The sequence below is a fragment of the Labeo rohita genome, chromosome 5, assembly GCF_022985175.1.
Source record: "Labeo rohita strain BAU-BD-2019 chromosome 5, IGBB_LRoh.1.0, whole genome shotgun sequence".
In the NCBI taxonomy this organism is placed as follows: Eukaryota; Metazoa; Chordata; class Actinopteri; order Cypriniformes; family Cyprinidae; genus Labeo; species Labeo rohita.
The window spans coordinates 22,709,266-22,731,649 of NC_066873.1; the positions used below are offsets into that span (position 1 = coordinate 22,709,266).

Sequence of the window (22,384 nt, forward strand, 5' to 3'; positions counted from 1 at the left end):
CTTCGTTTGTAAACAAATCCACGGTAACAAAGGCCAAGTGAACAAAGGGCCAAGTTCTTACAGACGTGGTCTGGTTTATCCACTCTTTCCTAAAGTTGGGATCAGAAGGAAGGCAATGCAAAGATTGTTTTTCCACAACTTGGCACTGCACAGCATCTTCTTGTCTTCAGAGCCATCTTTATTGTTTTGTTTCTGTGTAGACCTCTCTCGTTATTTACACTACATGTGGGCTAAACAGGCAGCGATGTAGATGCAAAGTCCCTTTGGTAGAAGTTGCCGTTGATCTTCTGCGAAGGCGGTGTTTAGTCACACCATTACATCATAAAGTGGCGGATTTCACAACCTACCATTTTGACAGACTGGCTTTAATATAAGCAAGAACATTTTGAGTTCCAAAACTTACAGGATGTTTTTATAGTACGATGACCTCTTATATGTCAAAAAATCAAGGGAATTTTGGTTTCAGTTCATGATCCATTTCATGTTTTTAAATTAAGTTAATATTTAATTTTATATTATTTAATTATATGCTGAGCATAATTAAATCAAATTTTTGAAAGTAAATGCCTTGACAGAATGTAAAATGTCAAGTTGTCATTAATCTCCTACATTTTTAAAAATTAAATTAAATCTATATTAAAGGAGAAGTTCACTTCCAGAGCAAAAATTTACAGATAATTTACTCACCCCCTTGTCGTCCAAAATGTGTATGTATTTCTTCAGTCGTAAAGAAATTATTTTTTGAGGAAAACATTTCGGGATTTCTCTACATATAGTGGACTTCTATGGTGCCTGCGAGTTTGAACTTCCAAAATGCAGTTTCAGTGCAGCTTCAAAGGGCTCTTATCTAGCAAAACAATTATCGAAAACAATTAGAATTTATATACTTTTTAACCTCAAATGCTCGTCTTGTCTAGCTCTGTGTGAACTGTGCATTCCAGTTAGGGTATGTCGAAAAACTCCCATCTCATCTTCTTCTCCAACTTCAAAATCATTCTACATTGCTGTTTTACTTTTTTTGTAATGGATGTTTAATCTTATTTTCATGTTTACTTTGTAAACACTGGGTCAGTACTTCTGCGGTGTCGGATGATTTTGAAGTTAGAGGAGAAAATGAGATGGGAGTTTTTCGACATACCCAAATTGTATTAAATCGGAGTGCACAGAGTATGCATGAGTATCGCAGATCTAGACAAGATGAGCATTTGAGGTTAAAAGTATAGAAATTTACCATTTTTTTTTAGACAAAAAATTGTTTCGTTAGATAAGACCCTTCTTCCTCGGCTGGGATCATTTAGAGCCCTTTGAAGCTGCATTTAAACTGCATTTTGCAAGTTCAAACTCGGGGGCACCATAGAAGTCCACTATATGGAGATAATTCCTGAAATGTTTTCCTCAGAAAACATAATTTCTTTACGACTGAAGAAAGAAAGACATAAACATCTCGCATGACAAAGAAGTGAGTAAATTAGCTGTACATTTTTGTCCTGGAAGTGAACAGGATTCTTGACATAAGTTATCAAAGGTAATCAATAACACTGCCAGTAAAACTGCTAAGTAGCCAAACACTATAGCTATATTAACTGTTAATGCCCCCCTTGCTTGCTGGCAAATACCATTTAAATAAATGCATCTTTGAAATAGAGCTGTCTGAACTAAAATAAATGCATTAATCTAACTTACATGTAATGCTTGTTTAAGATCAGCCTATGTATATAACAGAAGAGCAGTATTAAGATACATTACCTGTTTAGATACATTAACTGTAAGTAGCTACAATAATCAAATAGATTTTGGTTGCTTATTTTCAGTAGCCTGTTATTTACTTAATCCAAGACTGTGTTTTTACCGTGCATCTGATAATCAGTGGCTATTGGAAGTCTTTGCACGGAACAGCACAGAACCGAGACGCCACGCACATCGTGAGAGGAGTTTTCCCTGGCTTCACCTGAGACTTCCCAGAGCAGGGCACGCGAGTGTCTCCTTGGCAACGGCCGCATGAGATACTGAGTCTCTGCCATCACGGGCTTAACGATGTGCCAATTTGCTGAGGGGGGCGGGGCCGAGTGCACCGCATAGCGCTGCTATTGGCCAAGAAGTAACTTGAGTTTTGCTAAAGGAGGGCTTTGTTTTTTTGTGGGGGGGAGGGGGCTGAGCAGGCAGAGCTTGTTTTACTGCAGTATCGGCACAGTAGAATTGCACTGCTCTCTCTGTCTCTCTCTCTCTCCCTCGCTCTGGCTCTCTGCGGAATGCGCACTGCACTTGTGGGTGGGCAAAACGCCGGGCGTTACAGAAAGAGCGAGGTCTGCTCTCACTCAGTCCTCGCTTGAGTGCTCAGGTTTCGGCAGAGTGCCTTGAGAATCGCTTTTGCCCAGTTTTCTTTTAAAAAGCTTTCTATTGAGACCTTAAAGATCGCTTTAACCCTTTCTCCACACTATTCAAGGGTTGAATAGCTCTTTATTACTCTCAAAGAGAGTGTTAGACCCGAGGCGTTGACTCTGTGAGTGCACATTTATTTCCTCTAGACAAATGGCAAAGGATGATCAGAAGAACGCGTGGAAGGAGTTCTTCTGGAACCCGAGGACGCGCGAGTTCTGCGGAAGAACCGCGAGCAGTTGGGGTAAGTCTTGCATAGGATTACACGCATGCACATATGCTAATTAGTTTCACATTATTTTGCAGTTGTAATAAGCACTGAATGAGCACAGCGAGTCTCACTCTATCAGTGCGGATAAGTTGACTGAGGAGGCGGATCGCTGTCCGCGGTGCTGAAACTCCAATTTGTGCGTTTTGCCGGGCTGTAATGCGTCACATGCGTTTCCTAATACATTAGCCTTAGAATGTGTTAGAATCTTAGTCGAATTTCGAAATTTTATGTCTAGATAGATCCAGGTCACCGTACTCACTGATTATTGTGTTATGATAGACTTTGCAGGTAGAAATGTTGAATGCGCGGCATCAGCCAATAAACAGCGTGGAGAAATGTGATGCGTCGAGTCACTGCAAAACTACACAATGCGCTTCAAGCAGAATGTCTGAATAGAGGCATGCACACATCAGTATTCCCTGCACCACTTTCTAGAACAGCAGTAAGTTTAACTGCAAAAGAATATTGAAATGCTGCAGCAAAAATATGTTAAATACTTTGCTATATATGTTACAAAGTAGAATTTAATCAAAGAAACATGTGAAATGTTATTACAATGTTGTAGGTACACCGTATGTTTTATTGTATTGAGACTATTTTGAAGAATATTTTATATTTAACAAGGCAATTCATGTATGAATCACTTTTTAAATTAATAGGGAAAGGGACATTTTAAAAATTTCTTGCTCAAAATTTCCTTGCTATTTGTAGCAGGCTTTCTATTGTATATTGTCTTTTCTAATTCATATTTGTGACACTGGACCACAAAATCAGTCATGAGGGTAAATTTTTTGAAATTCAGATTTATACATCATGGAAGCTAAATAAATAAGCTTTCTACTGATGTATGGTTTGTCAGGATATGACAATATGTGGCCGAGATACAACTATTTGAATATCTAGAATCTGAGGTTGCAAAAAAAATCAAAATATTGAGAAAATCGCCTTTAAAGTTGTTCAGATTAAGTTCTTAGCAATGCATATTACTAATCAAAATTAAGTTTTGATATATTTACGGTAGGAAATTTACAAAATATCTTAATTTAACATGACCTTTACTTAATATCCTAATTTTTGGCATTAAAGAAAATTGATAATTTTGACACATTCAATGGCTATTGCTACAAATATACCCATATTACTTATGACTGGTTTTGTGGTCCAGGGTCACGTTTTAGTGTTATGTGTGTCACCCTGAGCTACCGTGACAGCTGCTAGAGAGGCCCATTTTGATCAGGTATAAGCTCCAGTGTGCCATCTGTACCGTTATCTGTACATTTTATGCAAACTAATTTTAATAGTTCAAATAGGCTGCTATATTAACATATAATTGAATGACAAAATATATATATATAGTCACCAAAATGCCAGCACTTATTGTTTGTACCATCATCAGCTGCCATTTTTTGACAAATTTTCCATTCTGCCATTTGGTTTAAACCTGTTTAAACTTTCCAAACATATTCAAACCCCTAAGTAATCTGCCTTTATGATTGTGTAAGATCTTTCTAACAATAGAAGTGAACCACAAAACACCTTTAGCCCAGTGCATATTGTTACAAACTGTCTTTTGCAGTGACATTGAGATGATTTAATCTAGCCGAGAGCCATTTTGAGTGTGCGCGTGGGGGTTTGTGAATTAGTGTAAGATGTAATCCTTTACTAATAGGCTCATTGGTTGCCTTGGTGAGGTTATCATGTGGAGACGTAGCCTTTTCAACAGCCGTAGATTAATTCTGGAACTGAATGTCTTTTAATCAGGGTGTGATAGCATTAAAACTGCAGCACTCCAAAATTGCCCCTCAGGCATCTATAACTCAGCTGTCAATGCTATAGGATATTTAGAGTGTGTGTGTGTAAGAAATGCTAGATCACTGCCCTCAAGACTTCCATGTATGCCAGTACATTTTGCTCTAGGGAGCTCAGTATGTAGCACTGCATTGAGATTGTATGTGTGTGTGTGATGCTCTGAGGACTAGCTGCCTAGTTAAGCCAGCGTGCTCTCTAAGACTCCTTAATTAGTCTATTTTTGTCTGTGCCCAAACCAGAGTGAACCTGGGTATGCTTAGATTCTTTAACAAAGTACATCCTCATTACTGAAGCTTAATAGTGACCTATGGAGGACTGTGGAACTGCGGCTACATTCATACAGCTGCGTCTCTTATTGAAACATATCCAGGGATGTTTTCAGGACCCCTGGGGGACAGAGGGGTCAATAGTATCAGATAAAAACACTTAAGGCTGATCTGACTATAGCCCTCTAGAGAATCATAAAAAGCCTGTGTCCCATCTTGTTGTTGAACATCACTCTTGCACAGGCCATAACTGATTCTCCAAACCACACCGGAGATGTATAGCTCAAATTGCAGTATATGAGAGAAAAAGATCCAAATACTCAGCTTAAAGAAGTATATAGATTGCTGAAAATTAACCACCTAGAAAAATTCTGGAGATATTCTAGTTCAAAGATTCTAAAACTTTTTTATCAGCCAAACCCCTTTGACATAAAATATTTACATGAAGTACTCACTGAGATTTTAAGTACATTTTTGAATAATTCAGCAACATATTTGCATGTTCACAGTTCTCTGATGTTGATGACATGCAAGTAAACAAATTAAATATTTAATCTTTTTAGTAAGTATAATAAAGTATTCATTTATTTTAATTTTTGCATTTTTAGGATTTTTTCATCAACTCTTAAACTCCCTGCAGTTCCCAAACCCTGTTTGGGACATCCAGTTGTAGCTGGACGATAGACTTTAAGATCCTCTTGTTGAATTTAGTCACAGAATTCCCATTCAAATGCATATTGTCCCATTTACTACATAGCTACACACCTCACAAATACAAATGTGGACATTAAATATTGTTTTGAATTGAAATTATGTAATTTTATTTTAAATTATATAATGTAAGTTTACACACACACACAGTTGAAGTCCAAAGTTTGCATACACCTTGCAGAATCTGCAAAATGTTAATTATTTTACAAAATTAAGAAGGATCATACAAAATGCATGTTGTTTTTTATTTAGTACTGACCTCAGTAAGATATTTCACTTAAAAGACATTTATATATAGGCCACAATAGAAAATAATAGTTGAATTTATAAAAATGACTCTGTTTAAAGATTGTTTTGTTACCTGAATGATCCACATCTGTGTTTTCTTGTTTAGTGATAGTTGTTCATGAGTCCCTTGTTTGTCCAGTTAAACTGCCTGCTGTTCTTCAGAAAAATCCTTCAGTTCCCATAAATTCTTTGGTTTTTCAGCATTTTTGTGTATTTGAACCCTTTCCAACAATGACTGTATGATTTTGAGATCCATCTTTTCACACTGAGGACAACCGAGGGACTCATATGCAACTATTACAGAAGGGTCAAACCCTCACTGATGCTCTAGAAGGAAAAACAATCCATTAAGAATTTGAAGATCAGGGTAAATTTAACTTCTGAAGGGCCGTACTAAATGAAAAAAAAAATATTTAGGAAAAATGTATAAATCTCCATTCTGTTCGACAAATAAGATTGTACAAAATAAATACCTCATGAACAGCTAAACTAAAAAAAAACACAGCTGTGGATCATTCAGGTAACAACAAAGTATTAAGAATCAAGTATGTAAACTTTTGAATGGGGTCATTTTTATAAATTCAACTATTATTTTCTCTTGTGGACTATATGTAAACGTAAAAAATGTAAAAAAATCTTATTGAGGTCCGTCAACTGTATGTATATATCTATATATATCCTTTGTCTAACCCTTTTGTTGGTCTAAAGTATTCAGGTTGTTTTAGTGATGATCAATAATTTTGACTTGAGTAACATCACTTAATTTAGCTATTAATTGTAGTAATTAATTGTAATTCATTTAGGCTTTTAGCAGTCTATAGTTACTCTCTCTATATTTCAGTGCACCCAATACAAACATATTCCTGCCAAATAACAGGAAATTGATATTCAGAGGTAACGGTGGACGGACTGCTCCCTTTGTCTACATCACAGGTGTGAGTTCCTCTGAAGCGTTTGATAGTATGGTGGCCTAGTAGGTTTGATGGATTTCAGAACTGATGAATCTAAAAGGTTGTGGGCAGATCTAAAGAGACTGTTTGAGGGGTTCATGTCTGTATTAATGAACGTGAACATGCAAATAGCAGATCACAGCGGCACATTCTGTTCCTCTCTTTCAGGTTGCGTTCAAATTAGAGGGTTGAAAGAGGGAGGGTGACTTTCATCATGATGAGAGACAGATAAAGAAACAGAAGAGCACAGATAGAGTATCAGTCTCACACGCACACACACAGATCCTGAGGAGAGCCAGCACAGCTGATGAGGATGTACTGCGTTTTAACCCCATAACCAAATTCAGCAAGTAATGTTTGATAATGCAGGTCCTTGGTATCCTTAGAGAGACGGTGGTTATTTTGAGGCTGTCCTGCTGCGAGATTAAGTAGTGCTTAATGATTCGAACTTTCCTAGTATCCTTGCATAAGGCGACGTTCTAAGCTTATCTTTGTTCACTTTCTCTCTTGCGCATGCATTGCATCCTTTTCACTCTCTCCAGGCATATTAGCACACACTCCCGGGTAATTCTAGCCTGTAGAGTAACCTCACATTGCCCTGCTGTTATTGATCAGTGAAAGCTTGTCTGTGCGGGGAGCTCCAGGATGCAGCGGGGGACAGAGATCTGCTATCCCTCCTCCCTTCAACCTGGGGCAACCTGATCGACCGTCCCCAGGGGCCTCGCTGTGTGAAGCTCAGGTGTCCTGTATCTTAATGAGCTCTCCTCCGGCATACACACTCCTGCTATGCACTCACATACAAACATACGCCTTCAGCACTCAACCCTAAATTATTTATTGTGTTGGTGAAGGAGCAAATGGATGAGCTACTGAATCTTTGGGCATCAGCAATGTCAGCAATGTTCAGCAATGTCCTGCATGTGATACGATTCAAAGCAATATCTTTATAGTATATAATATAAACTCAATATGCACACTGCTTTTCGAACGTTTGGTGTTAGTAAAATTTCATTTAGCAAGGATGCAACTGATCAAAGGTGACAGTGAAGACATTTATGTTACCCTTTTTTTTTCAAATGCTGTCGAACTTTATGTTCAACAAAGAACCAGGGTTTTTATGGTTTCCACAAAAATCTTCATCTGTTTTAAATATTGTTAATAATTACAAATGTTTCGCAAGAATCAAATTGGCATATTTTATATTACTTTACAATGTAATTTTTTTCTGTGAAGGCAAAGATTAATTTTCAGCAGCCATTGTTCCAGGTTTCAGTGTCACATGATCTTCCAGAAATCATTAGAAGTTGAAATAGAAAACTAGTTAAAGCTGCTAGCAGTGTTGAAAGGGCCCTCACACCCGGGCTCACCACCACCCAGAGGCTTTAGGAAAACACTGAATACGCATTTAGAGTGGTAAATAAAGGAGACATGTCGAAGTCATTAATATGTGCCAAACTTCCTACTGTCAGCTGGTGGCGCTATGATTATAACTGGATATTGGCATGTAGATGTCTTTAAGCCAGGACTTTGATCAAACATATGAAGTTCGGCGCAGATTGAATACGGTATGTTTGAGTTAGTATAAAACATGACATATCCTGTTGCCAACAGGTGGCACTATGATTATAACTGAATATTGGCCTTTAGATGTCTTACCGATGCCAGGACTCTTACCGAACGTGTGAAGTCTAGTGCAAAGTGAACATTGCATGTTTAAGTTAGTGTAAAACAAGTAATTTCCTGTTGCCATCGAACGTTGTCAGGCTGCCACAGACACACCCTTTAACAAAAACTCAAGATCTTTGCAATTTAACATTGCGAAGGCCTTTAGAGTAGACTGACCAAATATAATGTTGATGTCATTAAATCTCTAGGAGGAGTTAGAGCATAAAACATGCGACTTCCTGTTGCCAGCAGGTGGCGCTATGACTATAACTGAATATGGGCATGGCATGTGTTCATGACAGGACTCTTGTCAAACATGTGAGTTTTGGTGCAGATCGGACATTGTATGTCTGAATTCTAACAACTTCCTATTTCATTGATGTTTGTCACGTTGACATGGATACGCCCTTCAACAAAAACTCAAGATTGGGTCAGATTACACTGACCAAATTTGGTGTTGATCTGTTTTAATGTGACAAAAACAGCACAAAACTTGCCGAGAAAACAACAGAAAATAACAGACTTCCTGTTGGGTTTTAGATTTCATACCGGGGGACTTTTTAGTAGTTACTGGAGTGTTACATGTGTCTACTGAATTTCGTTCAGGTACGTGAAATGTACCTTGAGGGGCACTTCATTGAAATTTTATAGGTGGTGCTATTGGGCCATTTTGACACACCCACTTCTGAAAGCCATATCAGATGTAAGTTTTCATGAGATTTCAAGTATGTTTAGACCCTCAAAAATGCAGTTCATTTTGGAGAAGATGAACAAGAAACTGAGCAATTCCAATAGGCTCCTCACACCATCGATGCTCGGGACCTAAATAGAAAATTTTAATTGTAATAATATTTAACAATATTACTGTTTTCACAGTATTTTGATCTAATTAATGCACTCTTGGTGAGCATAAACTTATTTAAAAAATATTTTGAATGGTAGTGCATATGTGACCCTGGACCACAAAACCATTCATAAGTATCATATTTGGGGTATATTTGTAGCAATAGCCAACGATACATTGTATGGGTCAAAATGATCATAACGATCATATTCCATAAATATATCAAAACTTAATTTTTGATGAGTAATATGCATTGCTAAGAACTTCATCTGGACAACTTTAAAGATGATATTTTGATTTAATTTTTTTTTTTTTTTTTGCACCCAGATTTTCAAATAGTTGTATCTCGGCCAAATATTGTCCTGTCCTAACAAACCATACATCAATGGAAAGCATATAATCTTTTATCTTATAATAATTTTAGAAATTATTTTCTAATGTATATTTAATATGCGTGCTGTATAAGTGTACATCAGCAAAGGCTTTTTAGATTGGCCCCTCAATAACCATACTGTACCACATTATATACCTCATGAATAAATAACCACTGGCGTCATTCTGTCATTCTTCTAAGTATGCTACATATCAACCCATTATGCTAGTGCTGCAGTTTGTATAGAGATCGATCGATATGCAGGACCTGATTTTACCAAGTACAACATGTTCCTGGATCAACATCGTTGTTGACCCTGGAACAACATTGTGATTAACCAATCAGATTTTAAAAAACAGTTTATAGTTTTTGTGTAGTTTAGGCTTACAACCAGTGTTTGTACATCAGTGTCATTCATCTATCATTTCCTCTGATTTTAGGGATTACTCATGGGTAAGGTTAGTCTTAGGTGTAGGGATGTGGTCAAGATTAAATTTATGTTGACCCAGGAACACATCTAACTCAGCAAAATCAGGACGTGCCGATCGATATAGTGCAGTTGTGTAGACGTAACAATCTAGAGTGTAATAATTATTTTAGTTTGGTAGTTGGGTAGCGTTTGCACGAATGTCTGTAGAGACATAGGCTACTCTGGTGTTTCTAAATCATATATTCTCCGAAAATCCCCTTTTGACTTAATCTGCCCTCTTCTTCTCCTTCTGCCAGCTCCCCTCCCCCTTTTTTACCCCTCTTAACCCACATCTGCCCTACAGTAATTCAGTTTTGTCAAAGACCAGACATTGACCAGACAGGATTACCAGATTTCCTGTAAGGGACATCGGTGTGTAAAAGTATGAATGTGTGTAAGACAGAGCTGCAGTCAACGTGTATGTATAAATGTATGAATGAGGAGAGAAGATCCTGTGCTCTGGTGAGAATTTAAGAGGATTAGGCCTACTAGTCTTGTATCTTTTCACAGTTACATCAGCCGAAGGAGAGCAGGGGAGAGAGAGAGAGAGAGAGAGCAAAAGGACATAGTCATAAAAGGTTATTATGGTTATAGTATTCTGCATGTCCTATTACAAACACATCCAACAAATGTGCTTTTATTAAAGTACATAAAGTGTAGGAGGGGCTACGATGAAGGAAAACATGTTTTGTTCTATAATACCTGAACCGCATGACTCTATTGCCAGAGCTAGTCTAGACACGTTTGTCTCTAATTCCATTTCTATCAAGAATAAAACCATACTTCTGTGAACTATCCCTAATTTGTATAATTTAAATTTTGATACATTAATGTAAAGCCTGGGACACACTGCACAATTTTCAACTAGATTAAAGATTACCATCGTGAAACAATCGTGGCGATTTCTATGGTCCTAAATTGTACAGTGAGAGAGGTTCAAGATGCCCATTGTCATGGTCTTGTGAGAAATTCAGTGTCAGAAATTCAGGATGATCATCACACAGTGCATCTGCTGCTACGACCTACGTCTACTGACCAGCCAATAAAAATGCAACATTAAATAGTGTATTGATCAATGGGACATGGCAGTAAAACTTAAAACTGCTACCCTCAAACTCTTTTCCCGTTGTCTATTACAGCTTCCTATTTTTTAAGGAAGCATAAAAAGTACAACTGTCAAACTGTGATTCATCATGCTCTTTACCTATGTTTACCTATCCACCTTTTTCTTTAACGCAGAAGTAAGCCTATGGGTGAGACTTTCGGTTCATTAGCCGCTATAGGGAAATAACGAGAAGAATAACAACGTGCAGTAAACTGTAAAACTGTTTGCACTACAAACCAGAGTGCTCATAATTAAAGGAGAAGTCCACTTCCAAAACAAAGATTCACATATAATGTACTCACCCCCTTGTCATCCAAGATGTTCATGTCTTTCTTTCTTCAGTCATAAAGAAATTATGTTTTTTGAGAAAAATATTTCAGCATTTTTCTCCATATAATGGACTGATATGGTCCCCCGATTTTGAACTTTCAAAATACAGTTTAAATGCGGCTTCAAACGACCCTAAATGCGGTTGTAAACAATCCCAGCCAAAAAAGAAGGGTCTTATCTAGCGTAACGATCTCATATTTTTATAAAAATAATACAATTTATATACTTTTTAATGTCAAACGCTCGTCTTGTCTTACTCTGCCTAACTCTTTTTTCAGGTTCATGACAGTTAGGGTATGTCAAAAAACTCCCATCTCATGTTCTCCCTCAACTTCAAAATATGCCTATATCGTGTTTTACCTTTTTTGTTAAGGGCGTTTGATCTTCTTTGCATGTTCACTTTGCAAACACTGGGTCGGTACTTCTGCAGCGATGTAGGATGATTTTGAAATGATTTTTGAAGTTAAGGTAGAAAATATGATTGGAGTTTTTCGACATACCCTAACTGTCTTGAGTCAGAATACACGGAGTTCAGGGAGAGCGAGACAAGACAAGCGTTTGAGATTAAAAAGTATTTAAATTTTATTTTTTTAATGAAAATAACTGATCGTTTCACTAGGTAAGACCTTCTTCCTCAGCTGGGATCATTTACAACACATTTGGGATCGTTTGAAGCCGCATTTAAACTGCATTTTGGAAGTACGAACTCGAGGCACCACAGCAGTCCATTATATGGAGAAAAATCCTGAAACGTTTTCCTAAAAAAACATAATTTCTTTACGACTGAAGAAAGAAAGACATGAACATAATGGATGACAAGCGGGTGAGTACATTATATGTGAACCTTTGTTTTGGAAGTGGACTTCTCCTTTAAGAGAATACATTAAAATAATACAATACTCATCCATTTGCAATATCAAGCAGTAAAACACGCTGTTTTGTACTAAAATAAAATAGCTAGACATGGACGAGACCGGAAGCCACACCCAGAAAATTTACAAATGGCCGCGCCCACTCTTACGGGAAGAAAAAGGTAGATAGTTGATACTGATGTTTTATTTTTCAATAGCAATGCCGCGTTCCAGTCGAGACACGTCACCTTAACGTATTAATCTCATGATGTTGCCATGACACAATGAGAGCATTTCATGTGTTTGTGTGTATGTGTGTCGTTTTGAAAACAGCGGACAAAAAGCAAAAAAAAATTATTTTCTTTTTTTATGTATAAAGTTTTTCAAGTTTGACACAAGGTAGTTCCACACTGTGATCATTTAAAGCAAAGACGTCAAATTGCTGAAGTCGGAGTTAATCGATCTGCCCCGCCTCCGAAGTCACGGGTTGAATGTCCGATTTCAAGCAGTGTTCTTGACGTTATTTGCAAGTAGGAGGTGGGAAAATATGAATTTCTAGTTCTAGTCTGGAACGCCGCATAACTTGTGGCGTAGCCGAGTCACTAGGTGTCATCATCGAACAGTCTGCATACGTGTTGTACTCAAGTTTATTATGTCCATGTCGCACAGTGTGATTTGTAGTGATCTTATAAGATTGCTGAAATTGTAGTCTGTAGAAGGCTTTAGAGTTTACGCTTAGGACAAATTACAAGTTTGGAGGGACTTGAAGTCTGAACTGTTGTACCATTAATCTAGTCGACATTTTGGATTATCTGTCATAAAAAAATATGGGTTTATGAAACAAAAATGGCAGTAATTACTTTATATTATTAATATAAATTATATAATTAATATAAATTAATTTATATTATTGTTGTCGTTGTTATTAAACTGAAGAATTCAATAAAAAAAAAAAAAAAAAAAAAAAGTATATTTCAGTGCTAAGATTGATCAGTGTTCCAGTAACATACCACACTTATGGAACGTTTCCAAAAGCTTGAGTACAGTATGTGTCTGTATAGAGTTTGGATTTAAATGTGTGTGTGTCCTTGTAGGTCTGATCCTGTTGTTTTATCTGGCATTCTACATTTTCCTGGCTGGATTATTTGCTCTCACCATGTACGTAATGCTGCAGACACTCGATGACCACAGACCAACATACCAAGATAGACTTTCAACTCCAGGTAATACATACAGGCTTGATCCTATATGTGTGGAAACCTTGTTTTTGAATTAAGCTAATTATAACCACTACACCTAATGTTATTGCTATAGTACAGATTCTATTATTTGATTGTTTTGCAGGGATGATGATCAGACCTAAAGGAGACCAGCTGGAGATCACTTACACTGTGGAGTACACAGAGACATGGGAAAGATATGTCCAGGCCCTCAATAACTTCCTCTCACGTAAGTATCGTACCAACAACCATACATGTATTACACAGAACCTGCTGCAGTCATTATGCTATTGAAATTCTGCATGCCATTTAGCAAGAAGTTCACAGATGTCATGTTGCTTCCTATATGCAGCCTACAATGACTCAGTCCAGGCCCAGAAGAATTACGAATGTAAACCGGATCAGTACTTTATCCAGGAGGACAGCGGCAGTTTGAAAAACTTCCCCAAGCGTTCCTGCCAGTTCAAACGCTCCATATTGGAGGACTGCTCTGGGACAGATCGTTACTATGGTTACAATGAGGGCAAACCCTGCATCATCATCAAGCTCAACCGGGTAAGACGTGGAATAGAATATAAATGTTGGTGTCAGAACCATGCCTAATAATATCCCAAAATGAACTATGGTCAAATTACAGTTTAACAGTTATTACACAAAAAACCCAACCACTCAGTCCTGCAGCTGGCCAGTCAGAATCAAGTATTGAGAAACCCTGCCAGAATTCTTTGGAACGTCTAATTGATATGTTTCATATTGCAAATAGTGCAAAATATATATGCCTGATTTGATTTTAGGTCATTGAATCCCCAAGGTTTTATTGCCTAACTATCAGTGAAGACTTTGACCTGAAACCACAGAATCAGAGACAGTGGCCTGAATGTTTATAATTAATAATTCATCAGAGTTACTTTAGCTTTCTAATGAGACCCAACTTGAACTGTCTCTTCCCTTTTGTTTTCTTCATTAGGTCTTTTTATTTTTCTCCCTCTCTCATTTCAATTTTAAATACACTTTTCTCTGTGTTTCTTCTTTTTTTGCAGGTGATTGGTCTGTTGCCTGCTAATGACGGGCAGCCTCCTTATGTCAGATGTGGTCCTAAGGTAAGTGTCTCAGTCTCTTTTCCTCTCTCTCCCACTCTTTCACTCTCCTTATCCTTCAGTCTTTTAGAAAGGGATTGATTTCAGATTAAAGTTACATGAGCCATTCAACAAGGTAACCAGATTAAATTAGCCAGTAATCAGAACTGTGGCCGGCTTAAGAGAAAAACTGCCACGACAGACTATATGCTGCTGATTCACATGGAAGAGAAAAAAAGAACAAGTAACAGTTGTGTATTTCCCATGTGTTTTATATGTCTGAATGTATTAAGGAATTATCATTCAGTCATGCAAGGTTCAACTGTGACAATGCAGATATTAGCAGATATTACCTGGGCATGTGCAAATTGGGTGTTAAAACAGTTATAGTTGATTAGTTTAAAATAATTTTATTTAGTTTTTTTATTTCCATTTTTAGTCATTTTACTACTTAAACTATTATTTCTGTTAGCTGTCAAGGCAACATTTTTCATTTATATTCCAGTTTTTCATCTAATATTTAGATTTTATTTTATTTCAGATTGATTTCAGTTAACCAAAACAGTTTTAACCGGTTAGTTAACAATAACAACGCTGTTGCTTGTTTGTATTTACATACCCTAGGTTAGTTACCCCACTCAGGTTGCAAACTTTGAACTATATTGCGTTAGAGTGGAAGTTTTTCCTGCTCTTTCCCAGAGCTTTCTCAATAGTGTGTGTGTGGATATCAGCCACCATTCAGGCTCATGTTCCTCTTCAGTTCTCTCTTCGGTGGCAATGTACTCACCCATTTTTTTAAACCTCACACTGTCAACATATTTTGCTCTTTCTCATCATGGACCCATCATTCCTCCTCCTTTGTTGTCATATAATTGTTGTTTTCAGTGTTGTTTCAGTGTTTGTTCAATATGTGTTGTTTTACACCATTGCTCATCATCTCTGTTTATGTTCCATGTGGTTGATTTGTTTTGTTTTTTGTGTCTCATCTGTTCTCCCCCTCCATTCTTGTCAGAAATACAAAGTTGGGAAAGATGAGTGGGTAAGAATAACAGACAGAATAAAGAATAATCATTTTAACAGAGGCAGAGAATTGATAATGTGCATTACAGCTTTGATATTCTGCACTGAAAGAAAAACTGGAATCCAGTTCAAACTAACCAGTCTTTATTTACATGTCAAATCTACAGATTCTAGCAGCAAAAGATAAAATGATTATTCACACAGTCAGATCATATGCTAGATAATTCCAGCATAAGATCAACTCAAGGGGCGATTGATTGTTCTGTTTATTGACTTTAGTTCAGTAATGGTAGTTTTGGTATTAGAACAGGTTGAAATCCTCAGATTAAATGCTGAGATGAACTCATACAGTCTTTCTCCCTCTGTAGACGGATGACTCAGATAAACTTGGTGAACTGGCGTACTTTCCCCCCCAACGGCACCTTCAACCTTATGTACTACCCATACTATGGCAAGAAAGCCCAGGTACAACACACACACACACACACACACACTACATGTGTAAGCACACATACTACAGTATATACACATTTCGTTGCCTTAGAATTATAAGGTTCTATCTGCATTTTGAGCACTTTTGAGATATTGAGCTTCAAAGTTTTTGCGTTCCATAGACTTCTGTAGATAGAACCATTTTTGTTTTCTAAAAAAGGTCCAAAATGTACACAGCTTACAAAAGAAACATTGCATAATGTTGTGACATAAAGTTGATCCCTAAATAAGAATATGTGAATAATTCAATTTTGACAAAAATGTCTGATAGAACCTTATAATTTTAAGGCGATGATATACTTTTTACTAGGGGTGGGAGAAAAAAATCACAAATTTTCTAGGTAATATAATAATAATAACATGAGCATGGAGGAGGAAAAACATTTTTTTTTTAGCGAGGGCAAGTGTTCAGAAAAAATATATTAATTACTGATCGTTTGTTATTATGGGAAGTGCCTGAATAGTGAATCCGTATTCGGAAAAGCATGGAAAGGGACATGTTTAGCCGCTTGCTAGCGGTTGCCTGCATTTCAGTACATTTCACTTACCAGTAAGGAGAGCTGAATGATAGGATGATGGTGAATGATTCTCAGATTCTGAGCACCACTGACAAACATTTAATCTCGTAAAATGTGTGGTAAGTACTGCCACTCTGTAGTATACACAGAGTATGTGTGATTGCAAATCTCGAAAGTGAAAGTAAAAAGCGAGCGTGCATTCAAAAGCGATTTCAATGCACATATTAATAGCGGCTCCCTGATGCCCCCAGCTTATATACGGTCTAATTACCCAACGATGTAAGTGCATGAGAAAGCACTGAATTTTTTTTTTATTACCTTTGGGTGTTCGTAGTACATGTCATTTCCTTTTTGAACACAGTATTCAGATTCAGGCACATCCCTAATAGGAAGTGTAAAATATTTTGGATTTATTAGGAAGTTAATAGTTAATAGGAAAAACTCTTTTTGAGTCACAACTACCCATTTAGGGACTGGTGTGTTTTTGTATCAAGATACTGGTGCGTTTGATGTCCAGTGTGCACAAAAAAATTATGAAAAATTGTGATTAAATATTGAAAAATCATAAATAAATTTTTTCATTGAATCATGACCCCAAGAATCGATATGAATCGAATAACGAAGTGCTGCAAGTTCCCAACCCCTACTTTTTACGTACGCATTTAAACGTGCACTAAGCGATTTGTGCCAAATAATGTTGATATTTGAAATGTTGATATTTTAACGATCGCGGAAACGAGCAAAGATGACACACAAGCATATTCAAACAAAAGCCAACACAGATAAGTTGTGTGAAACAATGCAAAATCAATGTCACTCACCTATCAAAAAGAAACAATGCAACCTCTGCATCTGATTCCAGGCCTTCCCGCTCGTTGAGTTCTTTCCACCGCTGAAAAGCTGCTCCGGTATTTACGCAGGCTCTACCTCATGCCTGATCATAACCCTTCTTTTTAATGGTCATTCCTCCGATAGATTCTTCTTTTTATCTTCCATTTCTCTCTATCTATAGTCGATCTGCTAATATCCATCCTGTGCACTCAGACTCAGCGCTCTCTTCTCTCTATCATTACAAGACACGCCCCTTACAGCTGATTGGCTGCAAGTGTGTTTTGGGACTTGGTCCGACACTGTGGTCAAAAGCTTTTTTTCAAAAATTGCTTATTGCACATTTAAAGTCGGACCGAAATGAAAGTCACAGGAAAAGTAGAGGAAAAGTTACCAGTGTCATTATAGAAATATGCTGTAAATGATGTAAACCAAAATCTACAATAATGTAAAATACCTTTTATTAGGCCGCCTTTATTAAAACAGCCATAAAATGATTGTCCTTATGAAATTCTTCTACAGTATCTCATTTTTTTTTCTGCTGCAGGTAAACTACTCTCAGCCTCTAGTGGCCATTAAGTTTCTCAACATCACCATGAATGAGGACGTCAACGTGGAATGCAAAATCAGTGCTAACAATATTCCTGAGGGCAGTGAACGAGACAAGTTTGCTGGACGTGTTTCTTTCAAACTCAGAATCAACTCCAGAGATTAAATTGGGGGAAAGTGTGTTCCTTGCTTTTACACACAGACACAGGCACACACACACACACACACACACACATAGGTCCTCCTCGTCTAAATGAGTGCATGAATATGCGCAGAAAGCACAGCTAGAGACACAAGCCAGACACAGCAATCCTGAGCAAAGATAGAGCAGAGAGTAATGCTTTAGCATTTTTCATTTGAGACTATAGTGAGGTTGTAGAGAGTTAGCAAGGTTGTTTTTGTGTGTATTTATGTGTGTACATTTGTGTGTGTGTGTGTTTGCATGGGTGAGCTGAGATATTACAGTATTTATTTTCTGAAACACAAAATTTGAATTGCATGTTTAGCTATCAGAGCTATTCATTAAAAATAATATAGCCTATTAAAATAATATTAAGAATAAGATATCATTTTTAAAAGAGAAAGAGATGTAATTTTTCTTCCCTCAGTATCAGTAGCAGGAAAAATATTTTATCCTAATTTTAAAGCAGGTGTCTGAATTCATGTGGCATGATCTCTTGTATTGGAGCGTCTTTTGTCTGCAAGGATTTTTTCCCTTTTTTTTGCACGTGTATATCAGTTCTAAAGAGCGGTATTGAAACCTCTCTGATTTGTGGATTTATAAGTGAAGAGGATTTTTTTTTACCAACATGTAGATAATGCTGTGCATGATGAACATCAGCTCTGCATTCCTCTCCAGCACACACAAGAAAACTGATACATTCGCATTTCTGCATTCCTACTGGTTTTGGAGTAGTCTGTACTTTCATATGATGAAGTGTGTCACGTTTCATTTATCATGAGGCGTTTCTATTTAAGTTTGTTTATATGTAAAAATAGGTCTTTGCAATATTTTCCTTTTTTGGCATGTGTAATCCAATTTGTCTCACATGGTGAGGGGATATAACGTTTTGTACTGAAGTTTTGCACCGGCTCAGAGGATAACAGCAGGCCTGGGTTCAGTTTCAAATCTGAAAAATAGATAGAAAAAGCGTGTTTGATATGTGTGTGTGTGAGAATATGTGTGGATTCCTGCATGTGTGTGTGTTTTATTTGATTTTATTTCTTTTATGTTAATCTTTGTGCACAGTTAACTTTTTTTTTGGATTTTGTTGTAAGTGACTCTAAGCATAACCATAGAGACAGATAGAAAGGCTCTAAGAGCAGGAACAGCAGGTTTATGTTTCTGCTGATAAGGGAGAAATAAGTGAATCCATCCCAATCCTTACCCTGCATAAGTCAATAAAACAAAAGACATGGTCACCAACTTCATTTCTCATTATTTTTTAAAATCTCATTGTCTTCTTTATGTTTTTAAACTTTTAAACTCATTCTCTGAGGACATGCATCTCATACTCCATGCTGAGAAGTGTCTTGTGAAGATAGTTTCATGTTTAGTGTCATACGGAGAACTGATCGCCAATAAGAACAAACACATTGTGTCATAGTAACTGACAAGTGTGTCCACTTCCTCTAATGCCCTAATCCTTCAATCTCATTGGATAATCCTAAATAGGCATGGTGCTTTATACCTACAATTCCTCAAAAGCTATCTATCTATCTATCTATCTATCTAGATATAAATTGTTAGCTCATTTACTGAAGAATATTCAGTTGAGTGACAAAAACTCTTCTCACTTGATCACTTTCACATGTGCGTCTGTGTTGACCTTGGGTGTCTGTATATTGCATATTTTATGTTTGTGCATGGCGAGGTTGTTATCTGACCCGGCAGAGAAAGCTTCAAATCAACAGAATTAAATATTCATTCACCTCAAGCCCCAGATCACATATCATTACCTTTACCCTGAACACTAGTTCGCTCTGGAGTGAAAAATCAACAATATTTTAATTATTGTTCTAAATTTTGTAGCACCATGCTTAAAAAAGGCAAAAGAGAAAAATACATAAGTGCAGTTTTTATGCATGCAAATGCAGCCATTTGAAATAATGGTTTTGTAAACAGCGCCCCTAGTGTAACAGTTGTGCTGTGCCTCTCCCACATCACCAACTGTTTCTGCTGGTGAGCTACACCTTTAATAGTGCATTAGCATTTGTTTTAATATACAGGAATCTTCTGAAAAGCAATATATTTATATTGTGAGTCCATTTGGTGTATAAAAAAAGTTACATACTATATGTGTATTTTCCTTTAGATTGGCTGATCATGAAGAGAGAGGGTTATTTATTGGAATATTTAAATAAATCTATACACTGTAAAAAATAATTTTTTAAGTCAACTTAAAATAATTTGTTACCTGGCTGCCTTAAAATTTTAAGTTCAGTCAACTCCAAAAATGTTTATTTAACTTGAAAAGTGACAATTTAGATATTTGAGTTGATTCAACTTATAATTTTAAGGCAGCTGGGTTACTTACCCAGCTTTTAAGCTTAACAGACACAAATATCTAAGTTGTTACTTAGTAGAACTTAACATTTCAAGTTGACTAAACTTATTTGAGTTGACTGAACTTAAAATTTTAAGGCAGCAGGATAACAAATTATTTTACGCTGACTCAACAAATTATGTTTTTTGTTTTTTACAGTGTAGATGAGAATGGCTGTATGTATTTTAAAATCCCATGCAATATAGAAAAGATCCTATATTTTCAAAGAACCTATATTTCTATTTTTGTTGATCATTTATTAATAAAAGCATGAAACAGCTGGGGGAATGTATGGCTTTGCAGTAAATATTATACAACACAAGGAGGTCACAAGACTTAAATCAGCCCAAGAATGTAATAAATCATTGTCACTTTAATAGTCTGGACCTCTTTGTAGCCTTTGAAATACCAAAATGTATGCAACTTTTGTGTTTCATAAAACTGCAAATGTAACATTGACAGTACAAGTCATGGCATAGCTGATGATCTGTTTTAAGTCTCTTGTGAATATAATAACCAACAGAACTCAACAGCTTTTGAAAACTAGATGAAAAGTAATTTGCCTAATGCATATGAGTTATATGAATAAGTATATACAGTGAATGCTGTGGTTTAGATGTGTTTGAACAGGTGGAGTGGGTTGAGTGAACAGGCCACATCGCAACAACATCACAGAACAAAACTGCAGTTCATTTGATACGACTCAGTATTCACACAGCACTGGACCTTGAGTAAACTATGCTCAAATCTTTAATGAACAATGAAAACCTGACATTATATTGACTAGTTAAGTTTAATTGTCTAAACACGTTATACTGTATATGTTCACAGGCTTAATCCAATGTATTGAAATAACAAACCTAATAAAATGAACAAAAATACACTGTCTCCTCTTCATCAATATAATCTGCATTGTAATTTTCACAATTCAGTTCTGGAGGTACAAAGGGTGAAACCCTAGGTTTTTTTTTGAGTATTTATTTTCATAAAAGGAGGTCATGCATGAGATTCTATGTGAAATTTAGAGCTTTACTTAGCAACACAGTAGTAGCCTAACAAATATAAAGAGACCACCAGGAAGCATTAGGGACATTTGTTCAACTAAAACAATAGCAAACATATGTTTACACACACTTTCCAGTTATTATCACTGTCCATATGAGAACATGAATGTCACGTGTGTAATTTTTCCTTTATTATTTATGCTTACACACATTCGTAACAGCAGCCTGAAAGATTTTACAAAGAACTGTCGCTTGAATGGATTTGATTTGAGGACCTTGCTTTATTTATATTAGCTTTAGTTTCCTGGAATAATATCAAAGTCCCTTTAACTCCACCCCAAAATGAAAATTTTGTCATTAATCACTTACCCCCATGTCATTCCAAACCAGTAAAAGCTTCGTTCATCTTCGGAGCACAATTTAAGATATTTTGGATGAAAACCAGGAGGTTTGTGACTGTCCCATTGACTGCTGAGTAAAAACCACTGTCAAGGACCAGAAAAGTATGAAAGACATCGTCAGAATAATAAAAAATAGCAAAGATAATGACTTTATTCAACAATTTGTCTCTGTCACCATAGTGCCATTTTGGAGAGCATCCACTGGGCGCAAACTGCATACGTCGTTCTGTGTCAGCTGTGTCACGCAGATACGTTGTTCTTGTTCAAATCGAAGTGTAAATAAACATAGAAAACGTATCCGTGTGGTGTGGCTGACAGAACAGTGTATGCTGTTTGCGTCCAGCGGATACTGTCCAAAATGGCGCTATGGTGACACGGAGGAGATGAATTGTTATAATAAAGTCGTTATTTTTGTTTTCTTT

The 22,384-nt window shown here is 36.7% G+C and overlaps 1 protein-coding gene across 1 annotated transcript; it reads left to right on the forward strand.

Annotated features, from left to right (window-relative positions):
• The first annotated feature begins 2,188 nt into the window (after positions 1-2,188).
• atp1b2b (ATPase Na+/K+ transporting subunit beta 2b) lies at positions 2,189-21,438 on the forward strand. Its single transcript, XM_051109619.1, is given in 9 exon segments — positions 2,189-2,620; positions 13,403-13,531; positions 13,653-13,757; positions 13,881-14,083; positions 14,569-14,628; positions 15,617-15,643; positions 15,993-16,028; positions 16,030-16,089; positions 18,010-21,438. Coding segments are annotated over 9 exon segments (879 nt in total). The 5' UTR covers positions 2,189-2,529; the 3' UTR covers positions 18,178-21,438.
• Positions 21,439-22,384: the final 946 nt, after the last annotated feature.